This window comes from Sus scrofa, chromosome 9 (assembly GCF_054392235.1).
Source record: "Sus scrofa isolate SSC_HxYL_T2T_F1_AM1 chromosome 9, Sscrofa_HxYL_maternal_Yorkshire_Landrace_v2.0, whole genome shotgun sequence".
Taxonomy (NCBI): Eukaryota; Metazoa; Chordata; class Mammalia; order Artiodactyla; family Suidae; genus Sus; species Sus scrofa.
Window position 1 is genome coordinate 45,577,473 of NC_139391.1, and position 27,404 is coordinate 45,604,876.

The following is a 27,404-nucleotide window of genomic DNA, read 5'->3' on the forward strand; positions in this document are numbered from 1 at the left end:
CGGAAAGGGCTTCAAGGACCCAGAGTCACAAAGTAAGATGTAACACCTCCAAATGAGATGTGGAAAGCAGCCAGGACGTGAAACCCACAAGGGAGGAACATCATATTAGAAAATTTCAAAAGACAAAAAAAAAAAAAAAAAAAAAAAAGGAGTTCCCATCGTGGCGCAGTGGTTAACAAATCCGACTAGGAACCATGAGGTTGCGGGTTCAGTCCCTGCCCTTGCTCAGTGGGTTAACGATCCGGCATTGCCGTGAGCTGTGGTGTAGGTTGCAGACGCGGCTCGGATCCCGCGTTGCTGTGGCTCTGGCGTAGGCTGGTGGCTACAGCTCCGATTGGACCCCTAGCCTGGGAACCTCCATATGCCGCAGGAGCGGCCCAAGAAATGGCAACAACAACAACAAAAAGACAAAAAAAAAAAAAAGAAAATTTCAATTTTAGTCACAAGAAACTGTAACTCCCTGAAGAATATGGTCCATATTTAGCCCATTTTAGTGACACCAGCATCTAACAGAGCATCTAGATCAGAATAGTCCATCTTGTCTGTGTACCTGCTACCAACTCAAATTAGGAACCCTTAATTTATGTGTATTTTTATTCGGTTGAGTCAGCGTGGCCTTAACAGGGTGACCCTATGTCCAGGTTTGCCCAGAACAATGTCGGTTCCTAATTTGGTTTTGACACATTGGTTTATCTATCCGCTATGATGGCTACTGACTGGAGAAAGGAAGGAGGAGTGAAACGCAGCAATGATGGGGACCCACCAGGCCTTGTGATGGGGATCCTTACAGGGGGAACTTAAAATCCAATGCACAGTATTCCAGTTATAAACTCAGGCACAGACCAGGAAGCTTCAGTACCCACCAAGTAGCTGATAGGAAGGTGGCAGGAGGTCCCAGGCAACAAGCAGTACCTGAAGACGGGTCATCCAGGTTCGCGCAGGAATCCCGGTGATGAGTCCATTCAGGGTGGGAGCACAGAGCAGTTCCTATAGCTGCGGGCTGAGAAAAGAGTGCTGTCAGGGACACGTGCTGAAACTGAGGAGCTCACAGACCTCTGCCTTGCTGGGGTCCTGAGGGAGGAAGAAGACTCTTTTAACAAGATCTTTTGAGGACTTAGGTGTTTGACGCCCTTTGAGATGCAGTCTAAGGTAAATCCATTAAAGAGTGGGACATGGTATGGTGAGAAAGCGTGGTAAGGTAAAATCATAAAATCCAAGAATATAAACAGATACACACACACACACACACGCACGCACGCATGCGTGCACATGTGTCTTCCCCATTCCTTCCCAACCTGGCCTTGTGCCCAGAGCTGCAAAGAAGACATGAGGGCTTGGTTAGTCTATGCTCAAATAATTTAAGATACACAATACAAAATGTACATGGATAGAGTCTTTCCTGAGATATAAGCCTAAGCTTCCTCCCTCCCTCTCCCCCCCAGATAGTCTGTCCCCTAGAAAAGCAAGATGGAGGGACCAGCCAAGCAGCCCCCAGGGTGGCCATGTACCCCACCCTGTTTTGTGTTTTTCCTTAAGATTGACCTTGTACATTTGAAACAGATTTCACCTGAATATAAATGTTACCCTGGGATGGAGGGGTCTGGGGAAGGGGATGTCACGACATTTAGTGGTACCAACATCCTTGCCAAGGTCATCAGTCCAGGAAGGGCCCTGGCAATGATTCCAATATTAAAGGGCCACTTTTGCTACTTCTCCAGAGAAAGTATCTGCACTTATACGGTCTGAGTGCTTGTAAATATGCAGATGTTCTTCGATTTTTACATCGGTTATCTCACCGAGGTGGGACTGTTTCAGACACAAGGAGACCGAGGCTCAGCTGGCAAGTAACGACCCTAGAACCCAACTCCCATTGAGCCAAAAATCAAAACCTCAAGCCTTTCTATTAAACATAATTTTTATTTCATCCAAGGCAAAGCCAAATAAAATTCTACAATGCAAAATGTGTTATCAAGGCAAAACAGTCTGATCACATTCATTCTGTGCTTGAACGCAAGTCAGTGCTGGGTGTGCACATCTGAGGCCTCCCCAGGCCCGTTTGTGCTGCGTTGTTTTGATCTATAGTTACAGAGGCAGTTGACTATGAGTATTGTTGCCATCCAAGCCAGAGGAATAAACCATGCATAAGAGGGTCAAAAGCACTGCGTATTGGGTGGGAGGTGGGAGGGTGGGGACTCCAACCTGGGACAAGTGAAGTGAAGCAAGCTGTAGGATTTTCCCAAGAGGAGTGGCCCCTCCTGGAACCCCTCCCCCCCCACACTCCGATGGCAGCTGTCTGTGACATGAGATGGAGTCGTGGCATGTGGAGCTCAGGGGCCTGGCTAGTCTCCCCTTCTGCCTCCTACCCTTTCTCAGCCTCCAGGTGCCCCAAGAGGTATAGCTCAGGCCAGGAAAGATGGTTCCTGAGATGTGCAGAATCTCCTCCCACATCTTGGGCACCCACAGCCTTCACACCTCCATACACCCCCACGTCTGTGCACAGCCCACCCACCCCATGGTTGTGCATCTCTACCCAAGCACACCCTCAGCCGCCACCAGCTCGGGAGCTCATCCTCACACCCCTCCCTTCCCGTCCAGCTGTGGGCAGCCAGCCAGATGCGGAAAGTCTGAGCTCCACCGGCCCCTCTTCCTGACTTCTCCAGTACCACAGGTTTGTTCTGGCTGCCTTCTGCTCAATTCCTACACGAGGCAAAACAGAAGGCCTGGAATGCTGAGGTCTTACTTTGAGGTCAAAGATGGGGAGCCAGGAAAGCCTTGATCTATGGTCTCCTGACTTTACCGTCAGTGCAGCTGCCTGTGTCCAGGGTTCCCAAGTGCAAATTTACGAATGGTTCTCTCTCGCCCACAAGCCCTGAAAACTCCTTCACCAGCCCCTGGAGATCACCCTCCAGGGGTGCCCGCGTTGAGGGTCTGCGAATCCATACCAGGGTTTCCCCATCAGTAAATCCCAGCTTGGAGCAGGACATTCTTTGTCACGGGCACTAAGCGTGGCAGCCTCAGTCCTCACTCACTAAGTGCTGGTAGAGGAGTTCTCTGGTAGCTCAGTGGGTCACGGGCTGGGCGTTGTCACTGCTATGGCTCTAGTTGCTGCTACGGCGCGGGTTCAATCCCTGGCCCCGGAAGTTCTGGAGGCCCTGGGTGTGGCCAAAAAAATAAAAATAAATGCCAGTAGAGCCCTCAGGCATGGGGGCAATCAAAAGTGTCTCCCTATAGTTCCAATCCCCTCTACTGAAAACCACCAAACATAAGCCACGGCCCAGAAGCTTTAAGCATCAGAGCCAGGGTTTCTAACGTTATAAAGACCAGAACAATCCCAAGGGGGAGGGGTGGGAAGAGAAAGAGAAGACAGAAGATGCGTGTGCTTGCATGCACTTTGTGTGTGCATGTGTGTGTGCACTGGTGTGTGTGTGCTATGGAGATGGACCACAGAGATGAGGACAGGACAGACTGGGACAGTCCCTCCCATTATAACACCTAGAATCCAAGATCCCTTTCCAAGCCAAAAAAGATTTTTTAAAACCAAAATTGCCAAGCCTCACAACAGTCCTGTGAGGTAGGTATTATTACACCCATTTTATAGATGGGGAAAACTGAGCCCAGAGAAGGTGCATGACCCACCTACTCATCAGCAGTAGACCCAGAAGTGAAGAGGAGGAGGACTTCCTTCCTTTCCCCCCCGCTCTACGCCTTGGCCTCCTCTCAAGGGAGTGAGAGAAGCCCAAGACACAGGGCCTGTCGCAATGGCAAAGCTGAGAGAGGAGAAGAAAGCAGTTTTGCCTGAAGGCAGCTATAAGAAGTTTCCCGAATGATTGGTGGCTCTAGTCCATCTGCTCCCAAAGCTGGGAAAATCTGAACCTCAGCCCAGGACGTGTGGAGGAGGACACAAGGGACAGGAGCAGATCAGAGTGGGACCCTGCAAGCCCATCAGGTAGGGCACCCTGCAGGCGCTCCTGTTCCTCCTCCCCCAGCCCGGACCCCTGGGGCAGCTCGCTGCTGCTTTTTGGCAGGGAGAGTCCTCAGGCAGTCCCAACACACTTTGGGAAGGGGCTCCTCCCCTCTCATCCCTCCCAGGGGCCCAGAGGATAGAGTGTCGGCGACTCAACAAGAGAGCAAGGGGGTGGGAGCATCACAGCCCTATTTCCTCATTTCCAACGTGCAGGGACACCACATGACATGGCCTGTCAGGGCTCCCACAGGAGCACTGGGCAGGGGCCTCCAAGACCTGGTCACTGGCCAAGGAGCTGTTGGTGACACAACTCCAGGTCTGCCTGACCCTGGGACAGAGCGGGGGCGGAGGTAGGGGGTGGCGGTGGTGGTGGTGGTGCAGCTGGGGACCCCTCACCGGTGCCCCACTGGAGCTGGCTGTTAGTATGGGCTGAAGCGGGTAGGGACGGTATGAGCCAGGACTTGGGAGCTAAGGCACAGTCTAGCCCCACACACAAGGGGTGTGCAAACCAGTGCTCGGAAAAGCAAAGGAGCCGTGTGGGCACTCTCTCCCTGCTCCTCCCCAACCCTGCGGCGGGAGGGCCAGCTGAGCAGGAAGCAGCTGGAAAACCCCAGGGCCCTCTTATCCAGAGCAAGAGGATCCCTGAGGTGAAGGCAAGCCTTGACCCGGGGGGTGGAAAGGAACAACCCTGCCTGGGCCAGGGAGAGGCAGCCGGAACCAGGAGGAGTGGTGGAGGAGCAGCCCCTCAAGCAAGATGGCGCCACCTGCTGCTTCGACGGAGGAGGAGCTGGGCCGGGCGGGCTGGGGGCTCCCGGGAGTGGCCGTGGTCCTGCCAGGCCGAGAGGGAGCAGCCAGCATCAGCAGGGCTGGGGTAGCCAAGAGGCCCACCTCTGCAGCCCTGACACTCCAAGGAGAAAAGCTAGGAAAGGGGTAGGTGGCACCCCAGTGCTCGGGGCAGGCCCTCAGGGAGCCAGAGGTCAGAGGAGCAGACTAAGTGGGCCAGGACCCCCAAAGACCAAGGCGGCCGCCCTAGTTGAGAGGGTTCAGAGACTCTGAGCAGCAAGGGGTGGGGGAGGAGAACCAAGACCGGCACCCGGGGGTGGGGGGAAGGGAAGATCCTCACTAGAGGCATGTGGGGGAGCAGGTATCCAACAGAGCCGCTCACTGAAGGCCCCTCCAGTAGCCTCCCACCCCCAGATCCTCAGGCCCCAACACACAGGGGAGCCTTCTCAGATCCCCCGAGTCGCTCCCAAAGAGATGTCAGGAGGGAAACCAAGGCATTCTCTGTCCAGGGTGGGGACACCGAAGAAGACCATCTACCCGGGTGTCGAGGGACCGGCCCCCCACACCACCCCACCCCCTCCTTCCTTTTCCAGAACCTTCCACAGGCCTCCTCCACTGGCCAGCCCTCATCCCTGGGGTTCCCTGGTGGGCAAGGGGCTGGAGCAGGCTGGCCGGGACCCGTTTCTCCCCGCCCAGAAAGACTACAGGTTGAGCCAAGCAGCAGATGTCTCAGGCACGTGGGTTCACGGACACGGCTCAAGCATCATCAGTCTCAGCATCAGAAAGTGAGGCTCCCCGGGCAGGCGGCTGCTTGGCCCCAAGCAGGGCTCACACTTTTGTGGGTGGTTTCTCTTCTGCCTTGGAGCCAGGCAAGCCATTCTCTGTGTTATCGTTCCCTGAGGAACTCACGAGGCACTCCTTCCTGAGAGGGAGAGAGGAGAGAGGGGGCCAAGGTGAGAGGAGGAGCCAAAGCTAAATTGTGGAAAGGGAGCCTCGGCCCCCTGTGCCAGCCCCGGCCCCTCTGCCTGGCCTTCTGTGGAGTTACTGTAGCCAGAGGCCAGATTGCCCAACCTCTCGGCCTCCGTTTCCTCATGTGCAGAACCGCTGGAACGATGGTTCCTGGGAGGAGCCATGAGCACTTGGAACAGTGTCTGACCCCACAGGAAGTACTCTGTAAGTCCAGCATCGCCCGGTCATCTCAGCATGGCAGAAGGGTACCAGGCACAGTTCCCCGGGGTCAGTATTGAGGGGAAGCCAAATCAAGGTAACTGCCAGGCTGTGCCAGCCTTGGGGGGAAGGGTCCGGGTCAGCGGGAAGTATGGCGAGGACAAAGAGCTGCTGCCCTGGTGCCCTACAGGCCTGTCTTCCTGAAGTTCCCTGTGACCAGAGACAGACGAGCGAGATGGAAGGGGCAGGGCAGGTGTGGGCAGAGGGTGGCGGGATGGGGCAGAAAGCCGCTGGAGGAGAGAGGGTTAGATGGGAAGACACACCCCAGGAGCCTCAGCACCCTGGCCGCCCTGCACAGCACGTGCTCCAGTTTAACGCCCCCGACGGCAGGGCCCAGGCTGCACAGGGTTCTCCAGTGCAGACCCAACTGCCACATCCCTCCCACCTTCCAGCTGATGAAAACTTCCAAGGCTTTTTTACGCTGCTGTCGCTAAACTACCTCTTAGCCTCACCCTGGGCTTGCGTAGCTGGATTTGAGACCCTTGGGAAGGATTTAACATTTTGTCCTCAGCCATCTCATCCTGCAGGATTTAGTCCATAGCTACAGCCTATCAAGAGCCTCCTAGATCCAGAAAAGGGAAGCCTCCTACACTGTTGGTGGGAATGTAAATTGGTGCAGCCCCTGTGGAAAACAGTATGGAGGTTCCTTCAAAAACTAAAAATAGAGTTACCACATGACCCAGCAATCCCACTCATGGGCATATATCCAGAGACAACTCTAACTGGAAAGATATATGCACCCCAATGCTCATAGCAGCACTATTTATAACAGTCAAGACATGGAAGTGACCCAAGTGTCCATCCACAGATGAATGGATATAAAAGATATGGGAGGGGAGTTCCCTAGGGTCTAGCGGTTAAGACTCAGGGCTTTTACCACTGCGGCCTGGTTCAATTCCTGGTCTAGAAACTGAGATACCACATTAAACCACTTTATGCCACAGCCAACCATACAAATATTTTCTTAGGTCGGTCTCCCAAGGCAACAAAAATAAAAGCAAAAATAGACCAATGGGACCTAATCAAACTGACAAGCTTTTGCACAGCAAAGGAAACCATGACTAAAACAAAAAGACAACCTACAGGAGGAAATCGTTTCAAACAAAACAACTGACAAGGGCTTAATCTCTAAAATATACAAACAATTCATACAACTCCACAGCAAAAAAACTGACAACCCAATTGAAAAAGGGGCAGCAGACCTGAATAGACATTCCTCCAAAGAAGATACACAGATAGCCAACAGGCACATGAAAAAATGCTCAACATCACTCATTATTAGAGAAATGCAAATCAAAACTACAATGAGGTACCACCTCACACGGGTCAGAATGGCCGTCATTAACAAATCAACAAATAACAAATGCTGGAGAGGGTGTGGAGAATGGGTAACCCTCCTTCATTGTTGGTGGGAATGTAAACTGGTACAACCACTATGGAAAACAGTATGGAGGTTAACTTAGAAAACTATACATAGAACTACCATATGATCCAGCAATCCCACTCCTGGGTATATATTCAGACAAAACTTTCATTGAAAAAGATACATGTACCCCTATGTTCACTGCAGCACTATTCACAATAGCCAAGTCATGGAAACAATCTAAACGTCCATCCACAGATGAATGGACTGAGAAGATGTGAGATATTTTTTTCCTATATATATATATATATTGGAATACTACCCAGCCACAAAAAGGAACAACATGATGCCATTTGCAGCAACATGGATGGAACTAGAGATTCTCATACTAAGTGAAGTCAGAAAGAGAAAGAAAATACCATATGATATCACTTATGTGTGGAATCTAAAAGATGGCAAAAAATGAACCAACCTACAAAACAGAAACAGACTCACAGACAAAAGATCAGACTTGTGGTTGCCAAGGGGGAGGGGGAAAGAGTGGGGTGGACAGGCAATTTGGGGTTAGTAGATGTAAACTATTACATTTAGAATGGATAAGCAATGAGGCCCTACGGTAGTACACAGGGAACTATATCCAATCTCTTGGGATAGAACATGATGGAAGATAATATAAGAAAGGGAATGTACTATGTGTACAACTGGGTCACTTTGCTGTACAGGGGAAACTGGCATGACACTGTAAATCAACTATAATAAACAAATTTTTTAAATAAATAAAAGCCAAAGGCAGAGGGTGGGGGGAGAATGAAATAATGCCATTCACAGCAACATGGATGGACCTAGAGATTATCATACTAAATGAATTAAGTCAGACAGAGAAAGACAAATACCATATGACATTCCCTATATGTGGAATCTAAAACATGATACAGGAGTTCCCGTTGTGGCTCAGTGGAAACAAATCTAACTAGTATCCATGAAGACACAGGTTCGATCCCTGGCCTCGCTCAGTGGGTTAAGGATCCAGCGCTGCTGTGAGTTGTGGTAGAGGCTGCAGAAGTGGCTTGGATCTGGTGTTGTGGCTGTGTGAAGGCCAGCAGCTACAGCTCCAATTTGACCCCTAGCCCAGGAACCTCCACACGCCATGGATGTGGCTCTAAAAAGACAAAAAATTAAAAAAATAAAATGTGATACAAATGAACTTATTTACAAAACAGAAACAGACTCATAGGCATAGAAAAATTATGGTTATCAAAAGAGAAGGGATAAATTAGGGGCTTGTGATTAGCAGATACAAACTACTATATATAAAACAAGCAACAAGGTCCTTCTGTAAGTATAGAGAGCTATATTCAATATCTTGTAATTAACCATAATGGAAAAGAATCTGGAAAAGAATATATATGTATGTATAACTAAATCACTTTGAGAAAAGATATCCCATTCAATAAGTGGTTCTAGGAAAACAGGACAGCCACATGTAAGAGAATGAAATTAGATCACTTCCTAACACCATAGGCAAAAAAATGAACTCAAAATGGATTAAAGACCTAGATGTAAGACCAGACACTATTAAACTCTTAGAGGAAAACATAAGCCAAACACTCTCTGACATAAATGACAGAAACATCTTCTCAGAACCACCTCTTAGAGAATTGACAACAAAAACAAAAATAAACAAATGGGACTTAATTAAACTTAAAAGTTTCTTTTCCATTATGGTTAATTACAAAGGAAACACTAAACAAAACAAAAAGACAACCCACAGAATGGGAGAAAATATTTGCAAATAAAGCGACTGAAGAGGGATTAATCTCCAAAATTTATAAACACCTTCTGCAGCTCCATACCAAAAAAAGAACCCCATCAAAAAATGGGCAGGGAGTTCCCGTCGTGGCGCAGTGGTTAACGAATCCGACTAGGAACCATGAGGTTGCGGGTTCGATCCCTGCCCTTGCTCAGTGGGTTAACGATCCGGCGTTGCCGTGAGCTGTGGTGTAGGTTGCAGATGCGGCTCGGATCTTGCGTTGCTGTGGCTCTGGTGTAGGCCGGCGGCTACAGCTCCGATTCGACCCCTAGCCTGGGAACCTCCATATGCCGCGGGAGCGGCCCAAGAAATAGCAACAGCAGCAACAACAACAACAACAAAAGACAAAAAAAAAAAAAAAAAAAAAAAAAAAAATGGGCAGAAGATCTAAACAGACAATCCTCCAAAGAAGACATACAGTTGGCCAAAAACACATGAAAAGATGTTCAACATCACTCATTATTAGAGAAATGCAAATCAAAACCTCTATGAAGTATCACTTTACACCAGCCAGAATGGCCATCATCAAAGTCTACAAACAGTAAGTGCTAGAGATGGTGTGGAGAAAAAGGAACCCTATTACACTGTTGGTGGGAATGTAAATTGGTGCAACCACTTAGGAAAACAGTATGGAGATTCCTCATAAAACTAAAAATAAAATTACCATTTGATACAGTAATCCCACTCCTGGACATCTACCCAGAGAAAATCATGACTTGAAAAGACACAGGTACTCCAATGTTCATTGCAGCACTCTATACAATAGCCAAGACATGGAAACAATGTAATGACCATTGACAGAGGAGTGGATAAAGAAAATGTGGTACATATACACAATGGAATATTACTCAGCCATTAAAAGGAAAGAAATAATGGCATTTGCAGCAACATGGATGGACCTAGAAATTATCATGCTAAGTGAAGTCAGTCAGACAATGAGACACCAACATCAAATGCTATCACTTACATGTGGAATTTAAAAAAAAAAGACACAATGAACTTCTTTGCAGAACAGATACAGACTTTGAAAAATATATGGTTTCCAAATGAGACAGGTTGGGGGGTGGGGAGATGCGCTGAGGGTTTGGGATGGAAATGCTATAAAATTTGGTTGTGATGATTGTTGTCCACCTATAAATGTAATAAAATTCATTGAGTAATTAAAAATAAATAAATAAATCACTTTACTGTACACCAGAAACTAACACACTGTATGTAAATCAACTATACTTCAATTTTTTAAAAATCCTCCTAGATCCCAATTTTGTTCTCCATCCAACATAGTTAATAGGTTTCTGGAAACTTGATAAATATATCACTCCTAGTGTAGTTCAAATAATAACAATGAATAAGCACAGCCCTGTGGCATACCAGTAAAGAGCTCTATTCAGATGGGTCTGTCTATCATCCATCCATCTATCTATCTAGTGTCTATCTCAATACCTAAGATATAGTCAACTTAGCCAATTCCTATCCACCTAACTGCCCATATTACTTTACTGAGAACCTACTGGCTACCAGGCACTGTATCAGACTAGAAGGATGTCCAATTTGCATGGTGCCTGCTCTTCAGAAACTTGTCCTCTTCCAGGGGATACGCTATTAAATGAGTAACTGCAATACAATGTGGTAAATGATAGGATGTGGGGAGCATACCAGGAAGGGCCTCAACCTAGACAGTCTCCTCCTAGGGCCATAGAAGCCTCTTTGGAAATGTCCTTTAAGCTGAGGCCAAGAAGGATAAGAAGGTAAAGAGGGAGGAGACGCTCCAGACAGAGGGAACCGCATTCACATGCGAAAGCCCAGAATTGATGGTGAGATGCTGCCCCGCACCCCACTACTTGGGCGGAAGCTGCCACATCTCTGCTGTTATACAGGCCTTCCTCAATGCTCAGAGGACCCCCTCAGGCTTCCCCATAGCCTGTCCCCCCACCCCAGCCTCTCTCTAGCCAGTCCCTGGGCCACCAAGGCCAGACTCTTTCTTTCTCCTCTGATGGAGCCAGGCCCGGCAAGCCCTCCCCCGCTCCCCTGCAATCAGAGGAAAGCCAATCTCGGCCTGGACTCCCAGGTTCCCAAGGACCTGTCCCCACCCCCCTTGGCAGGCTTTTTCTGCCCTTCCTCCCTACCATACCCCCTTCTCCCAACACCACCACTGCACCAATAAATGCCTCATTCTTCAGAACAAACCCATTTCCCAGACTCTCTGTCTTTGCTCTCAGTGGTTCCCCATCGGGAATACCTTTCTCTGCTCCCTCCCCAAGGATTCTGCCCTAGTATTCTTTGGCCAGAAGTCCTGCCCTGGTACCCCACCCCCTCCTGAACCCCTGCGGCTTTCCATCATATTCTATGCTGGCCCTCATCCCTCTACCTCATATGACACTGATTCGTGTACACATCGTCTTTACTTAAGGGCAGAATCTCATTCCTTCCATAATTTCCTGCACAACCTAGCACAGAGCCCACACACGTACCTCAAAAATAGCCACCAAATGAAAGAATGACTGACTGAACTCTAGATATGCCCCATGAATCAAGGGAGTAGGGTGACAGTGGTTTAAGCCTCTAAGCAAACAAATCAGGGCTCAAAACCCAGCTCTACCACTTATTGGCTTGAGCAGTCTTGAGCAAGTCACTTAACCACTCTGAGCCTCACTTTGCTCAAATTCAAAATAAAATTATAGATATTTTATAAAAATGCCTGGTGGAGTACCCAACACATGATAGGCATGCGATGAATCACAGGAGGCATTATTATCTATAGCAAACCCCTGATGCACCAGTGGCCTACCAAGGAAATGTTAGCCTGCCTTGTTTTCAATGAACCTATGGTAGCTCCCAGGGATCACTGTTTTCTTTACTAAGTGCTTGTTTTTTTTGGTTTTTTTTTGTTTTGTTTTTTTTTTTTTTTTTTTGGCCACCCCCGCAGCTTATGGAAGTTCCTGGCCAAAGACTGAATCTGAGCAACACTAGATCCTTAACCCAATGGGCCAGGGATTGAACCAGAGCCTCCAGAGAGACAAGCCAGATCATTAACCCATTGTACCACAGCGGGAACTCCTTTCCTAAGGGTTTTTAAACCATATGTTGACTTTGTGTTCTCCAAATTTGCTCACCATCAAGAGTAAGACTGATTATTAAAAAGAGGAATTTGGAGTTCCCATCGTGGCACAGTGGTTAATGAATCCGACTAGGAACCATGAAGTTGCGGGTTCGATCCCTGCCCTTGCTCAGTGGGCTAACGATCCAGCGTTGCCATGAGCTGTGGTGTAGGTTGCAGAGGCGGTCTGGATCCCGTGTTGCTGTGGCTCTGGCATAGGTCGGCAGCTACAGCTCTGATTTGACCCCTAGCCTGGGAACCTCCATATGCCGCGGGAGTGGCCCAAGAAGTGGCAAAAATACAAAAAAAAAGAAAAAAAAAGAAAAGAAAAAGAAAAAACGGAATTTGGTCTGGCTCCATGCTCCTGGCCCCTCTCAAGATCTCCAAAGCCCTCTCAGCCTCTGGGTGCAAGGCAGGCAGACAGCCCAAGAGTTCTTCATCTTGGCCAATGCCTCCCTGCTCCCCATTCCTTCTGTTGTTCCCTAAGATTCCATCCCTGCCTTCAGCTGCCTTCCCTTCCTACCAGTGCGATCTCTGCCCTTTCCAGCCTAATTCCTTCTTCTCAACAGAGCAGAATGAAGCCAACACCAACGGCATGTCTCTCCCTTCTCTCTTGCCTCTTCTTGTTACTATCATCCTCTCTGCTCCAATGGCAGGCCTGCCTCATCTCATCTCTCTTGCGAAGAACACAACTTTCAAATGCTTTTTCCCTGCTCTGGTTTTGCAACATTCACCACCTGCTGTGGAGCCTGCCTGTTCTAGCAGTTCTGGGCCTGGGCTGCCTCCTTGGTACCACCCCCGTCTTTCCTCCTCTTCCCCTTATAGATGTCTGTTTTTATACCTGAATTTATCCTAGGGCTTCCTGGGGGGCCATATCAGCCTATTAGATTGGTTTTCTGTGCCTCATTTGAATTTTCAGAATTTCACAATAAGAGACCCCCATCCCCCTAGAAAGATCTTCCAACTTTAGAGTGTCTGTACATGGAATCTTATGTTTTCCCCAAGCTGCAAAATAGAAGGCTTCTTAAGTCTTTTGGTGGGGCTTTAGATTGGGGTGGTACAGATAGAAAGAGAGGCTAAGGGGTTGGACAGGAAGACGGGAATGAGGAAGAACAAGTGGGTTGTATTTCTGCACCCAGTGAATTCAACACCCACAGGGAGGATGGAGAAGAGAGAGTGGGGTTAGGAATGGGGCTGGAAGATGGCAGGAGGGTTGCAGGGATAGGAAAGGAAGTGGGATTGCAGCAACATGGATGGACCCTGAAATTATCATGCTAAGTAAAGTCAGTCAGACAGTGAGACACCAACATCAAATGCTATCACTTACCTGGGGCATTTTTTAAAAAGGACACAATGAATTTCTTTGCAGAACAGATACGGACTTATAGACTTTGAAAAACTTATCATTTCCAGGAGTTCCCGTCGTGGCGCAGTGGTTAACGAATCCGACTAGGAACCATGAGGTTGCGGGTTGGATCCTTGCCCTTGCTCAGTGGGTTAAGGATCCGGCGTTGCCGTGAGCTGTGGTGTAGGTCGCAGATGCGGCTCGGATCCTGCGTTGCTGTGGCTCTGGCGTAGGCTGGCAGCTACAGCTCCGATTCCACCCCTAGCCCGGGAACCTCCATATGCCGCAGGAGCGGCCCAAGAAATGGCAAAAAGACAGAAAAAAAAAAAAAAAGAAAAACTTCTCATTTCCAAATGAGACAGGTTGGGGGGGTGGGAGGATGTCCTGAGGGTTTGGGTTGGAAATGCTGTAAAATTTGGTTGTCTTGATGGTTGTACACCTATAAATGTAACTGAGTCATAAAAAATGCTATAAGAAAAACAAAACAAAAAAAAAAGGAAAGAAAGTGGGAGAATTAGGAAGAGAAGCCGGGATTAGAGATAGATGGAAGGATGAAGGCAGGTGGAGGCCGATGACCGTGGATGAGAAGGTGCTGGGAACACCCACGAGATGAGAGTGGAGGGTGGACTGGGGGGAGGGCAGGAGTCAACTCACTTCTTCTCCTGCGTCTTCTTGATGATGAAGGCGATGAACTTCTTAACCAACAGGATGAAGATGAGGAGCCCAATGACCCCGCCCACAACAGCCAGAATGATGAGTGTCACCGTGTTGTCCACTTCTTCCACTTCATGGCCAGGGCGGGGAGAGCAGGGAGGGGAGAAGGGGAGCAGGGGTCAGCCGGAGCACCACGGCAGCCCGAGCCTCCAACCCCAGCAGCCAGGACACGCCCTCCCAGGCAGGGAGCAGGAGAAGCTACAATATGGCAGCCGTCAGGCTAAGGCATAACAGGCAAAGGGCACCCCCACCCCCCACCCCCGCACACCTGCCCTCCCACAGACACCCACACAGGTTCTGGAATAACTGAGACTCAGGGCCCACAGCCCCCAGCTTTGAACAAGAGACTTTCATTGCCTCTTTCAAGGTCTCCTTTTGCCCCTGCAGAAAAAAACGGAGAATCTCCCTATGACATCTCTCAGGTGGCCAGTAGACTCTGGAGCCAGATGGTCTGAATTTCAGTGCCAGCATTTCCACAGTCATTAATGACCCGGTAACCTAGAGCGGGTCACATAACCCTTCTAGCCTCAGTCCCTCATCTGAGAACTGAACTTCTGCTTTCCCAGACCTCCTCCGGTCACAGTGTCCCCCAGCTCTGTTGAGAAAGCTCCAGCTTTCTAGGTGCCCTGGCCCAGATCCCTGGAGTCACTCCTCCACTCCTCTTTTTTGCTAAACCCCCCCCCCCCACCCCGTCCAATGCCCCTGAGGCTCGTAAGGGACCTAAATTCAAAAAATTCCAGAATAATGAGCATCTGCTCTATAAAAATTCCACATCATCCAGGAGAGCACTGGACCCCCAGGCACACGAGAAAAAGCATAATCAGGATCCTTGAGCAAGCTTCCTTCCTTTTTTTCTCTGCTTCTGCACCTCCCAAGCCTTCCAGGGTCCCCACTCCGTGATGCACGCACACCCAGCCTAACTCCTATAGCCCTTTCTCCAACCACCTCCAGAGTCTGGGGTCATGTGACCGCCTCATCACGTGCTTCCTCGTCATCTAATTGTCCTACCTGTGTCAGAGTGGATTCCCCCCCAAGCTGGGACATGCATTCCAGAGGGGAGAGACCATTCTTATCCATCTCTGTTGCCCGTGCCTCTGCATGCTTTGCCCCTATTTCAGTTACATATGTCCCTGCCTTCTACCCTGACTTGTCAATTCCTCGAGAAGAACACTGTGCATCATGTATAGCACTTTTGGGTTCAGTACCTGGCATTCAATCAGCTGTCACTCATAGAATACACAAGAGTAGGAATAATCGGTACATATGGAGAATTTTACCCATCACAAAATACTGCCATGTAACGTCTTTAACAATCTCACAACGGCCCTAGAAGAAGGCACATTTTACAGATGAGGGAGTTCCCTAGTGGTCTAGTGGTTAGGATTCTGTGCTTTCACCGCTGCAGCCTAGGTTCAATCCCTGGCCTGGGAACTGAAATTCCCACATCAAGCTGCTGCCCGCTGCAGCCAAAAAAAAATCACAGATTTTGCAGGTAAGTAAAACAAAGCTCAGAGGATCCAAGTGTATATTACAAGCTATTCAGCAGCAGCATAAGTATTCAAGCTAAGTTTTCGAGCGTCCAGATGTAACTCCAGTAGCTCTTGAAAGCATAAAGTGAAGGGAAACACCAACACAATCCATTTCGCCATTTCACAGAGTTGGGTACCCACCCCTGTCCTTCCAACTGTGTATCCCCCCCCGCCCCCTCCCCCCCCAGCCCCGTCCTTCCAACTGCACTGCCCTGTCCCAGCCCCCACTGCGTACGTTTGTCAACAACTTGGAGGGTAATGGTGGCCTGGTGCTGAAGATGATTCTCCTTGGGGTTCTTCACGTGGCAGGTGTATCTGCCTGAGTCACTGAACTCCAGGTTCCTCAGCAGAATGGATATATTGTTCACCTTCTCCTTCGTGGTGCCCTCCAGAGTGATGCGGTCGTCATCTTTCAACTTCACCTTGGGGTCGGACTTCTCATTCTTCACAGTCCCATCTATGAGCTGTGGGGGGAAGCGAGGGGGAGAGGAGGTGGCCAAAGAATCAGGGTCCCTTCGAGAGCATCATGACATCACTCCAGCCCACTCCCTGGGCACCTCCCTGACCAGGTCCAGGAAGAGCGTTTCCCCTTGGTTTCCTTCTAGTATTGATAGCTCTGCCTGTCTAACCTGGATTTGACTTGCTTTGGATCAAGCCCATTTTCTGTCATTCAGGTCTCCCCAGAATGTCGTATGGCTTTTACTGCTTTCTTCATAAAAGACTTTTAAGTAACGACTTTTACAAATACCACACTCGTGTCCCTCTGTCACCACCACCCCCAGCCTTTGCTGACGCCACATCCCTGTCTGCCTGAATTCTGGCCCTCCATCAAGACATGGATCAACCCCACCGCCCTGTGCATCGGCACCCACTGAGTTCAGCATTTAACTTCATCCAGAGCGGATCTCTTGTCACTTCCCCATGTTTTCTGCCATTCTTCTGCTAGATTGCAGAGTGAGTACTCAGTGAACACCTGCTGAGGGCTCCATCCCATCCCGGGCCACAGCCCTGCCCGCCTCTCTTCTCCAGCTTCCCCTCCCTTCCTTCCAAGGACTGTCTCCCATTTGGACTCTTCTCATTCCTCCTCTCCAAGTCTCCCAAAAGTCTTTCTCCTGTTCTCTCTCTCTCTCTCTCTGTGTTTACACAAGCTAACCAAGTTTCAGCTATTTCTTCAGATCAGATGGAGGACTCTAGCCAAAAAAGTTCAACAGACCCCAAATTCTGGCAACACAACCTAAGCATCCTTCCCACTTAGATCCTTCTAGACAGGCTCCAGAAAGAATACTGGGAGAAAGGGTGACAAAAGGTTCTGGGGACCATCATCATGGGATCAGTCCACAAAGGGCTAGAGCTTGGGATGGGACGCAGGGGTGAGGTGACAGGGGAAGGAGAGGGATTTGAGCTGTCCTGTGCCTTCCTTGCTACTTACAATCTTGAATGTATCGGTGCTGTTGTAGGACCACCAGAAGCGTAGGTTCTCGAAGCCAAAGCAGCTGGAGAAGGTGCAGGGCAGCAGGATCTCCGTGCCATTGACGGCATAGATGGTGGTGGCCTTCCCCACAGACACCTCCAGCGACAGGGACACAGGGAGCAGGAAGAGACCTGTGTGTGGGGCACCACCTCCCTTAATGAAACCCCACCAGAACCTCCAGGCTGGAGCCCTGGAATGGAACTCTCGGGCAAGACAGAGTGGCTTGGTCAGGCAGGAAGGTCTCTGTCACCCTAGGTGCCAATATCAGGAAGATGGTTCTTTTTACCTTAATTAACACCGCCTGGGCCACTGCCTGTGATTCATTCTCTGCCTTGACCCGGGACAGGATAGACTTCTGAGCCACTTAGCAGCCCTTGTGGCACTCTAGGTGACCACCAGGGGTCACCCCAACCCAGGAAAACCAGGCCCCTGCCGCCCTGACGCGCCCCTGTCATCTGGGGACGTGGTCCCTGCATGGCCCCAAGGGCAGGACCTGCTCCTTCCCTTCGCACTGGAAAGCCCCCCAGGACAGTGCGAGGCCCTCTCGTTACAACACAGCCCAGTGGCCACTCATCACTGACCCTGGCAGCTCCCATCGGCCCCAAAGGGCAGAGAGGCAGAGGGAGGCTTCCCGCTGGACATTGCTTGGCCACCGAGCTGGACCCCGAGAAGAGAAGGGAGACAGGGCAGGCATCGGGAGCCGCGGAGTGAAATGGGACTCGTCTTGCCATGGGGCCGCAGCGAGCGTAAAGCCACTACCGCAGAGAAGTGACAGGGCGGAAGACACTTCATGGAGGTCGACTCGGGGCACCCGGATGCACACAAGCCGGGTGGCTGGAGAGGGTGCTGCCCCCGCGGTCTCCTCCCAACCGGAGTAACCCGTCCGCCCCGCTCCCCTCCTGACACCCTGCGACCCCCCTACGGCCTTTCTTTTGTCCGGAGAACAAGCCCCGAGCGCCTCCTCTCCCCTCCCCCTACCACCCGGTAGAAATTCTTCTCACCGCCCCTGGGTCACGCCGCCGCGGGAGCTCTTGTAAAGAGCTCCTGGTCCTCCTGTCTTGCAACGTCCTTGAGGAAACCCCACTGTACCCCCAAGGTCATGGGGAGGAGGGGCTCCGAATTAGAGACTCGCTCTCCCTGCCCCTAGATGAACTGGTCACCCAGGGTCATCCTGGGTGAGAACTCAGAGGGAGTCCTTCTCAGGTTCCCAGTGATCTTGAGACTAATGACCTTTTCCTGGGCCGAGCTGCTTGCTGACGCTGCCCGTGAGGATTCATTGTCAGGGCAGGCTCACCTCACACCTGTGAGGCGGGGTTATTCATCCCACTTTACAGGTGGGAAAAATGAAGCTTAGAAAAGCCAAGTGCCTTGTGCCTTGGTCAAAGTTGTGCAATTTCCGGAGTTGAAATCTGAACTGGGCTCTGACTCCAGGGCCAGTGGGCAGTTGAGAGCAGCCACTTGCACTAAATCCTATGTCGGAGTTGCCCTGGTATCTCTTCTCAGACGGTAGCTTCTCTCAACTGCTTGGACCTCCAGCTTGGCATCCCCAGAATGTCAGGGTTAAGGACCCAGACAGACCCATGTTAGAGACTCTACATTGCCATGGCCTGATTTTAGGAACAGGACAACCAAGACCCAAAATGGGAGGAGACTTGGCTGCACCGATTTGGGTTTAGTGGTTGAGCCATTTGAGAATGCCTCCCAGCCCAGGTCAGCTCCCAGCTCTGCAGCCAATTCCCAAGACAGCCGGGGTCAGTCCTTGTTTGAAAGGTCATCGACCTTGCTCTTTCTCCCATCCTCACTCTCAGATGAAGGACCTCTTCTGTCAAACTTATTTCCCTCACAGTGCAGCATAAACCAGTTTCCTCTACTTTTGCCCTCACGAAGATCATGAGGCCTGGTGCCACCTGGGTGATGCTTTTTAAATAAGAAGAGGAGCTCCAAGGACAGGTGGCAGGCTGACTCTGCTCTCAGGGCCCCCCCTCAGCTTCTTCACACCCCCTTAGTTTCTGAAGGCAAAGTGGAGGGCTCTGACTGAAGCTCAGAAACGATACCCCATGGTCCAGGAACCCAATCATGAACCCTGCCACTGTCGACAAGAGCTGATGGTTATTACTGTATGGCAGGTACTTTCAGCCCTCACATCTATGCTCTGAGTGACATGCTGTAGTAGCTCCATGGTACAGAAGTGGCACCTGAGCAGAGAGAGGTTAGGAGACTTGCCGAAGGTCAACAGGAGACATTTCCAGTACCCCCAAGCCCCAAGGCAAGAACACCCTTGTTTACATCCTAAAATAACAGAGTTTGCCCACCAGGGTTCCAATTAGGGCTGAGAGGTGATTTCAATTAGCCCGAATTCCTTGATCAGCTGCTACGTGGCAGGAATTGTTCTAGGGCAGTGGCTTTTAAATTTGAGAGAACATCGGAGTTACCTGGAGGCAACTACAGCCCGCTCAGCCCCAGCTGGGGAGTTTCTGATTCAGTAGGTCTAGAATGGAGCCTGACTCTTGCCTTTTCTAAAAAGTTCCCAGGGAATGTTGTGGTCAAGGATGACACTTGGAGAAGCAGGGTGCTGGAGGATTTCTACCTATAAACGTCTACTTTTTTATTAGAATGCCAAAAGATAGGTATCTTTGTTTCTCATTTTACGGATGATGAAATTGAGGCTCAGAGAGATTCAGTAACTTGCCCAAGGCCACACACTAAATGCTGAAACAGAAGTGAGCACTTGCTGTAAAAGAAGACAGGCACGTTGTATGCACCGTCTCATTTAATCCTCTTCATAAGCCTGGGCAGTGGTTATCATTTTTATCCCCAGTATACAAGTGAAACAGGCTCAGAGAGATTAACTTGCTCAAGGCCACACAACTGATGAGTGGAATAAGCGGTGTACGGACATAGCTCTACTTTCTATCACTCCGCCGGGCCCTCTCCAAGAGAACAAAGCTGTCAGGGCCAGCTCTCCTTAGTACTCCCGGGTTTTTTTTGTCTTTTTTTTTTTTTTCTTTTTAAGGCAGCATATGGGACTTCCCGGACTCGGGGTCAAATCAGAGTTGCAGCTGCCAGCCTACACAGCAGCTTGCGGCAACACCGGATCCTCAATCCACCGAGTGAGGCCAGGGATCGAACCCACATCCTCACAATACTATGTTGGGTTTTTAACCCACTACCCACAACAGGAACTCTCTGGTTTTCTTATGATCTCTCTTCCCAGAAGTCTAGGGACAGAAGCTAGACGTGAGATTCCGCCCTCCAGCCTAGAAGATGACCTTCTGATGGGTGCTCCCCAGCTTGGTTTCTCATCCCTCTCATCCCTCTTGGGTTCTCTCGCCCCCACAAACTAAGGAACAGAGTGCAGAGCTATGAGAGGGAAGCTCCCAGGAGTGGGCAGCTTCCTGATGGTGACAATGCTCCCTCAGGGCCTGAGCATGTGCTCCAAGGAGCTCCAGAGTGCCAGCCTCCCGTGCTGGGGATCCTGGAGAAGGTGGGGGGATGCACATCAGGGGCCCGATCCCTCTTCCCAACCTCGCCCGGAATGGGCTGTCCAAGAGCACCAAAGACTCACATCAAAAGTGAAATCTTTTTGACTGCTTTTAATAGAAGCTTAAAAAAAGAGGGGGAAAAAAAGGCCAGAACAGAGGTGGAAACTATTTCTTTAAGGTCTGGCTCACAACAGTGCACGCTTCTGCCTGACTGGTGTGCGCCTCCATGGATGACTGAACGCTAAGGCACTCAGGACTCCCAGACTCCCAGAGTGGAGCGTTGCCATTCCTACCGTAGCCTGGAGGGGACAAAGGGAAGGCAGAGATGTTTCCATGGAGAGGTTCAGAGCCCTGCCCGAGTCAAGGCATCAGACTTGCATTGGCTTCTGCACTGCACGCCCTCCCAGCGGGCAGAGGTCCTGCGGGCTGTCTGGAAAGCTTGGGCACAGGGAAGCCCAGGGCCTGCCTCCTGTGCCTTCTCCCCTGTGAGCCTGTGCTGGGGGGAGAGGGGAGGGGACAGGCAGGTCCCAGTCCACAAGAGGACCCCGAGAGGTACTTCAGCAGGATGGCCAAGCCAGGATGGACTGCCTCGAGAAAGTCAGAGGTGCCACATCACCAAAGCAGGGGTGACCGTCTTCTCTTCCCCCCAAGCTTGGTAGAAGGCTTATAAAACACAAGGAAGGCTTCCATGAGTCCAGCCCTCTGAGCTGGGCACGCTGCAGGGACAGGAGGATAGTGTTTAAAAGGAGGGAGGGGACACAGCTGGCCCCCATCACAGGTCTAGACAGAACCAGGCCCCCTACTTAATAGCCAATGTCAGCCATTCACATACTGTTTTACACTTTCGCCCTGCATTGCTTCTTGGAGGTAATTATTTCCATGTGGCTATTTCCCTGGCTAGAGAAGGACTTTCTTGGCTTTGTCCCAAACTAAACTCTTCAGAATTTCAAGGTGTACATGTGTGTGCTTTGGATTGGGGGCCTCCCGGGATTGATGACCAAGGCCTCCTATTCATGATCCTGTGGAATTCAATCCTAAGCCCCTAAGCCTTGCCTTAACTCTGTGGAAGACCCTAACCATTGAGCCACTCTCAGAGCAGCCATTTTCTGATCGGACCCCTCCCATCTCATCTGGGTGCTATGGTTTTGTCTAAGGATTGACTTGGGCCTCCCAAGTTTTATTAAAGTGAAAAAGTACATGGGAGTTCCCTGGTGGCCTAGCAGCTAAGGACTTGGCATTGTCTCTACTATGACTCAGGTTTCTGCTGTGGCTCTGGTTCCACCCCTGGCCCAGGAATTTCCGCATGCTACAGGCACAGCCAAAAAAAAAAAAAAAAAAAAAAAAAAAAACGAAAAACCAAAAAAATCTGGTACATGCAAATATTATTAAATACACCGACAAGGATCTTATGGCTACCATCAGATATTCCAAGGCAAATGCCAAGGCAGAAACATTCTGTCTGTCACTTTTTCCCACATCCAGGGATCGTGACACCCATGTTGGGGTGGAGGGAGGAAAGAGGCACAGCGTGGTACCCACTCTAAGTTTAGCTTCCGGGGCTTGCCTGGCATGGCCGGTGGAATCACAGCTGACTTTAGTAGGGAAGCTGATACACTCTGGCCCCGGGGGAGTCAGACAGAACTGGGAGGTGGAAAGTGGGCCGAGGCCAGCAGGACAAGACCCCTCCTGGGGTGCAGGCCCTGGGGGCTGGGGGAGGCTGGGCTGGGCCAGGCAAGGCCCCTGGGCCCAGAGACAGAGGAAAGATCGCAGCTCCCTCTCCCTAGGCAACCTGCCTGCTTCCTGCCCACCCCCAGGAGCTTTGCCGGGATAGAAGCATGCCCCGGAGACAGCATTGAATGCTCAACAAAACCAGCTTTGCAAACAGGTCTAAGCACTGGGCCTGTCCCTCCCCTTGCAGGCCATGGAATAGGTGCATGGGCATGGCCAGCCCATGGCTTACACAGAGATCCCTAAACCCTCAGCAACAGGGCAAGGTGGGAGAGCCTGTGCCAAGGGTCTACCTAGCATGCTGATCCCGCCAGCAGCGGCAGGCTTAGGGCTTCGGATACCCCCCGGGCCCACATCTCCAGGAAAAGAACAAATGTCAGGATTCAAGCCTAGGCTCTCCCTCCCCCCTTTTCCATCCTCTCCTCCGTGAACCACTTACTTACCCTCTCTTTTTCCCTCCTCTGAGTGGGACTGAGCACCCTCTCCTTAATTGCCTTCTCATTAAACAAGCCCTTAATAAACACATACCAAGGGAAAGAGGGTTAGGCAACAAAGCACCCTCACAAGTGGTAATTACACAGAGATCACAGCAATTAAGCAAATGGGGGAACAAGGAAGGGGTGGGTAGGACAGATGTATTACCAGTTACATGCTTAGGAAGGGGCTGGCACCCACTTCCACCTCAACTGCAATGCTACAGCCTTGGTAACTGCGTCGCAATTTTTTAAAAAGGGGTGTCTGGTCCAGTTATCAAAAATTGCTTTCATCTCAGTCTATGAGACTGAGTTTGATGTGGGGGGTGAGGACTCCTGGGAGCTGACTGCTCTGAACCCCGTTTCCATGTAGTGGGGAGGGGGAAGGGCCCTCCCAGAACAAAGGGATGTCAACTTGCAATGCCAACATCTGTGTGCCCACAGGTGCAGTTCTGCAACAATGTAGCATAACCTGTATCCATGAGCCCAAGCATAGAGGGGTATCTATAGGCGTCTGCTCAAAATTTATAGAACACCTTCTAAGGGGAACAAAGGAATTTAGATGTAGCGGGAAAAACTAACAGGGTATATAAGGCGACACCCCGCTGTGTTCAGGGCTCAGCCTTTGGATACGAATCCACTGAGCCAGTGCCAGCACGAATAAATGCTGCTTCCCAGTAAAAAGCCTCGGGGTATCATTTCTCTGTACCTAAGTCCTTCAATATCCATAATTGTGAGAACAACAGCTCTGGGCCCCTAGGCCTCTGTCCTTCCATGCCCAGCCCCAGAGCCTCGCTCCTTCAGCCCATCAGCATAATCCCTGCTGACCTTGCCCGCCAACAGATTTTGGTTAACTAGGAGGCCAGTTGGTGTGAGGAGCCCAAGAGACCTGGGCAAGTCACTTTCCCCCTCTGGACCATGGTTTTCTCATCCTTAGGGGAGCTCTGTACAATGGTTTGCAAAGTTCCTGCCAGGGAAGCACCTCCAGTTGGCTGCCCAGTCGTCTCCACACCTCCCCTGTTGGACCGAGAGCAAGGATGGCGTCTGTGTCCCAAGCTCAAAGCAATGCCACTGTGAGAGCTTAGCAGCAAGGTCCAGGGAGGGACCCTGGTTGTATTTCCTTTGCAGACCCAAGGGGCAGGGGGCAGAGCAGGTGGGCCCGGTTCTAGGGCCTGCTGGTCCTCCCACTTACAGCTCACTCTGCTCTGCAGATAGCTCAGGGAATCTTCCAAACCTGCTCCAACAGGCCCCTGGCCCTCCCTGGGCTACCAGCTAAACAGCCTTGGAAGATGTGGGGGGCTTCCAGCTGGAGAAAAGTACCAAGAATCTGCCTACAATACACAAAACCCCCCCACACACACACAGAGTGTGTAGTGTGGTTTCCCATAAAATAGTCTATGAATATTCTTTTTTTTTTTTTCTGTCTTTTTAGGGCTGGCATATGGACCCGCACCAGGCTAGGAGTCAAATCGGAATTGTAGCTGCCATCCTACATCATGGCCACAGCAACGCCAGATCCTTAACCCACTGAGCAAGCGAGCCCAGGGATCGAACCCACATCCTTATGGATACTAGTTGGATTTGTTACTGCTGAGCCACAACAAGAACTCCCTCTATCAATATTCTAATAGCCAGGCACTGGCATTCCACCAGCCAACCAGGCAGCAGGAGGAAGGGAAGCCAGAGGTGTTGATAAGCCGGCTAGTTTAATGATCATGTGTGTTTGAATTCCCCAATGACCACCCACCCCTGCCATGGTCACAGTGGGAACTCGGGCTGATTAGAGATAGGCTGAGTGGCAGCTAGTGTAGACTGGCACTGTAACCGCCTCAGAAAGAGGCGCCTCCAGGCCTCAGAGAGACCCACTTCCTAGGGTCACTGTGAAACCAGCACATGTGCGCCTAAGGCACAAGTGAGAACACTGGTGTCTTCTCTCCAGCTGTAAGGCTATAGCAGAATTGGTGGCTCCTGAGTGAAAGATGTACTCTCACCCCCCTCCGCCACCAGGTGCCAACATGACAGGCCTGCACACAGTTTACATTTGCAGAAACAGCAGTGATCGCCCTTAAAGACTTCTGCCTCCCTGCTTTCAGCCCAAATGCCTACGTCGCCAGGGAGCTGCCAAAAGCCACATCTGACAAATACAAACAGGAAGAGGTGCGGGTGCCAGAGACGGAGTTGGCTTACATTTGAAAGCCAGCTCTGAGTTATGAGGAGATAATGTTCTGGACAAATAAATATCATTCCCTAATCTCTTAGAGTTTGATGCTCAAAACTATCATGTGCATATTAATAGATATCGATAATCTGTTCTTTCTGTGTCCTCTGGCCGGGCCTCCTCAGTCTTCATATTCATCCCAAAATGAAGAGCCAGGAGCAGGTGAAACAGGTCCTCCCCATTCCCCCAGGGAATCTCTTCCTAGGAAGAGAGAAAATATCTTTCCTAAAAGGGGGCTTAAATGATCCTCCAAGTCCCTCCAACACATCCAGTCTGCAGGGAAGGCAGTGGACACCGGAGGAAGTAGAGGGCAGAGGAGGCAAACAGAACAAGGATCAGTAGGAAAGGGAGCTCCCCAACCCCCAACTGGTGCATGCCGGTGCCTGGACAACCAGCTTCCAAGTAGCAAAGAGCTCAGAGCAGGGGTAGAAACTAGCATCTCAACAATCACACTTGCAACCCACCTGGCATCCCCTCCACCCAAGGCATTAGCCGCTCTCCCCCAGCAGCTTAAACGTCTCAACTCGGGTCCCCAAGATCCAGCTCCAGAAGTGCGGGGCTGAAGGCACCAGAAACAGCAAAAAAAAAAAAAAAAAAACTAATCGCGAGGCTGGCGGGCCGATGGGGCGGGGGACGGCGCACTGTCCCCGGGGAGCTCAGCCCTCCCAGCTAGAGTCTCAAGCCAGTAGCCCCGCTCCAAAGCCTTCCCCCCGTCCAAGGCACTGCTCTTCGAAGTGACCCCTGCTCTGGGGGGAGATGGGGGAGGAGGGGGGAAGAGGCAGGAGAAGAAACCGAGCTGGGGCTGCCTTACCCAAAAGCCCAGTGCCCAGCCATCTCGCCCTGGGTGCGCCTCGGTCCCCGGCCCCGAGCATCGTTCTTTTCTCTCCGGAGCGCGCCAGGGGCGCGGGGACAGGATACAGGGCGCAGCCGCGCTCGCAGCCCGCGGTCTGCAGTGGGCCTGGAGGCTGCCGGGGAGCTCTGCGCCGCCGGCTGAGCTTGGGAAAGTTAGCGGGGATGGCAGGAGAGGAGGGGGAGGGAGGGAGAGGAGGAGCCGACTGCGGGAGCGGCCGCTGAGGGCACGGGGAGAAGGAGGAGGAGCACGAAGAGGAGGAACAGGAGCAGGAGGACCGCCGAGCTAGTGCAGAGGCGAGCGACGCTGCGCCTCTGCTCTGGAAGCGCTCCAGCCGCAGGAGGGGCGGTGGCCGCCGCGGTGCCAGGGGCGCCCCCGCCTCGTGGTCCCCGAGCCCCGGGAGCGTGCCGGGCCCCCCGCTTCCCCTCCGGCTTGGGCAGGGCTGCTGCGGCTTGGCACTGCAGGGCCACCCGCAGCCGCCCGCATCATCCCATGCGCTGAGCTGCCAATTAGGAGGATAGTTTGGGGAGGAGTAGAGGTGGAGCTTTTCGGGTGTTCTACTTTGGGAAACACGAGTGGGGACCACGAGGGGACCGCTTGGATGGCCGACACTGGCGCAGCCGGTGGGCGTGTGCGGGCTTCCCCACTGCACCCCACTGATTCTGACTCGCGTGCAGCCTCTGAGCCCCGCGCCCCGCCTTTGCTCCGCTGGGCAGGGTCCCGGGGACCGGCTTCCAACTGCAAACTGCCCCCGCCACCGCCCATCCACCTCGGCCACTGCTTCATGAGCTGGGAAATCATGATGCCCCTGGTTGGGGAATCCGGCCAGACACTACCAATCCGATTGGGGCTCCTTCTTCACCTTCCTGCAGCACCTCTATTCTCATTTTTCCTACCTAGGCACTCCCCGCCCCTCCCCTTTCACCCTCCTCCAATGGTTTCCTCTGTCCTTCAGAAACCTGAAGTCTTCATGGCCTCACCTCCCTTTGGGGATGGAGGAGCCCAGGTCAGCCCTCCCAGGCTTGGGGGTCACAGCCAGGGCCAAGGTGAAACTGCCAACAAAGGAGCCTTTTCTCAGACACTCTGGAGTTACCAGTGAATAGTGCAGTTTGGGGTGTGGTTTGGTAACTAATGTCTGCTGTCCTCCCCTCGGCACCCCACTGCTAACCTCCCAGCCCCCTCCCTCCATCCCAGGCCCCTTGTTCCTGACCCTCCATCCTTTGCCTCTCTGGGCACTAGTTCAGACTTGGAAACCTGCTCCCACTTCATGGCCTGACCCCTGCTACAGTCCCACCACCACCCACCTTTTTAGCCAGGGGGCTTCAGAGGAATCTTGGGCCCCTTGTGGTT

The 27,404-nt window shown here is 51.4% G+C and overlaps 2 protein-coding genes and 1 long non-coding RNA gene across 5 annotated transcripts in view; 1 reads left to right on the forward strand and 2 right to left on the reverse strand.

Moving 5' to 3' along the window:
- LOC100622439 (small integral membrane protein 35) overlaps positions 1–3,415 on the reverse strand; it is a 118,876-nt gene extending 115,461 nt beyond the window's left edge. Inside the window, exon 1 of one of the 2 annotated variants that reach the window (XR_014815410.1) lies at positions 913–3,415. This is a non-coding gene — a long non-coding RNA (small integral membrane protein 35). The remainder of the gene's footprint in view (positions 1–912) is intronic. The other variant, XR_014815409.1, reaches the window with a different exon arrangement.
- Positions 1–27,404, forward strand: part of IL10RA (interleukin 10 receptor subunit alpha) — a 926,736-nt gene that overhangs the window by 139,233 nt on the left and 760,099 nt on the right. The window lies entirely within an intron of this gene.
- Positions 1,898–26,184, reverse strand: SCN4B (sodium voltage-gated channel beta subunit 4). 2 transcript variants are annotated; one of them, XM_013977487.3, is made up of 6 exons: positions 26,016–26,184; positions 25,669–25,763; positions 17,262–17,434; positions 16,068–16,296; positions 14,244–14,373; positions 1,898–5,669 (listed from the first exon to the last, which is right to left on the reverse strand). In XM_013977487.3, the coding sequence occupies exons 2-6, from the start codon at positions 25,691–25,693 to the stop codon at positions 5,576–5,578; spliced, it is 651 nt and encodes a 216-aa protein (XP_013832941.1). In that variant the 5' UTR covers positions 25,694–25,763; positions 26,016–26,184; the 3' UTR covers positions 1,898–5,575. The 2 variants fall into 2 exon arrangements, with proteins under 2 accessions (XP_013832941.1, XP_003129950.1); XM_003129902.5 differs by lacking the exon at positions 25,669–25,763.

Excerpts from the sequence above, each read along its gene's own strand:
- SCN4B (XM_003129902.5), bottom strand. The coding sequence starts at position 26,076 with ATGCTCGGGGCCGGGGACCGAGGCGCACCCAGGGCGAGATGGCTGGGC. Across the intron at positions 17,435-26,015 it reads GCTGGGCACTGGGCTTTTGG|GTCTCTTCCTGCTCCCTGTG; the intron begins GTAAGGCAGCCC and ends CCCCACACACAG. Across the intron at positions 14,374-16,067 it reads CCTCCAAGTTGTTGACAAAC|TGGAAGAAGTGGACAACACG; the intron begins GTACGCAGTGGG and ends CTGGCCATGAAG.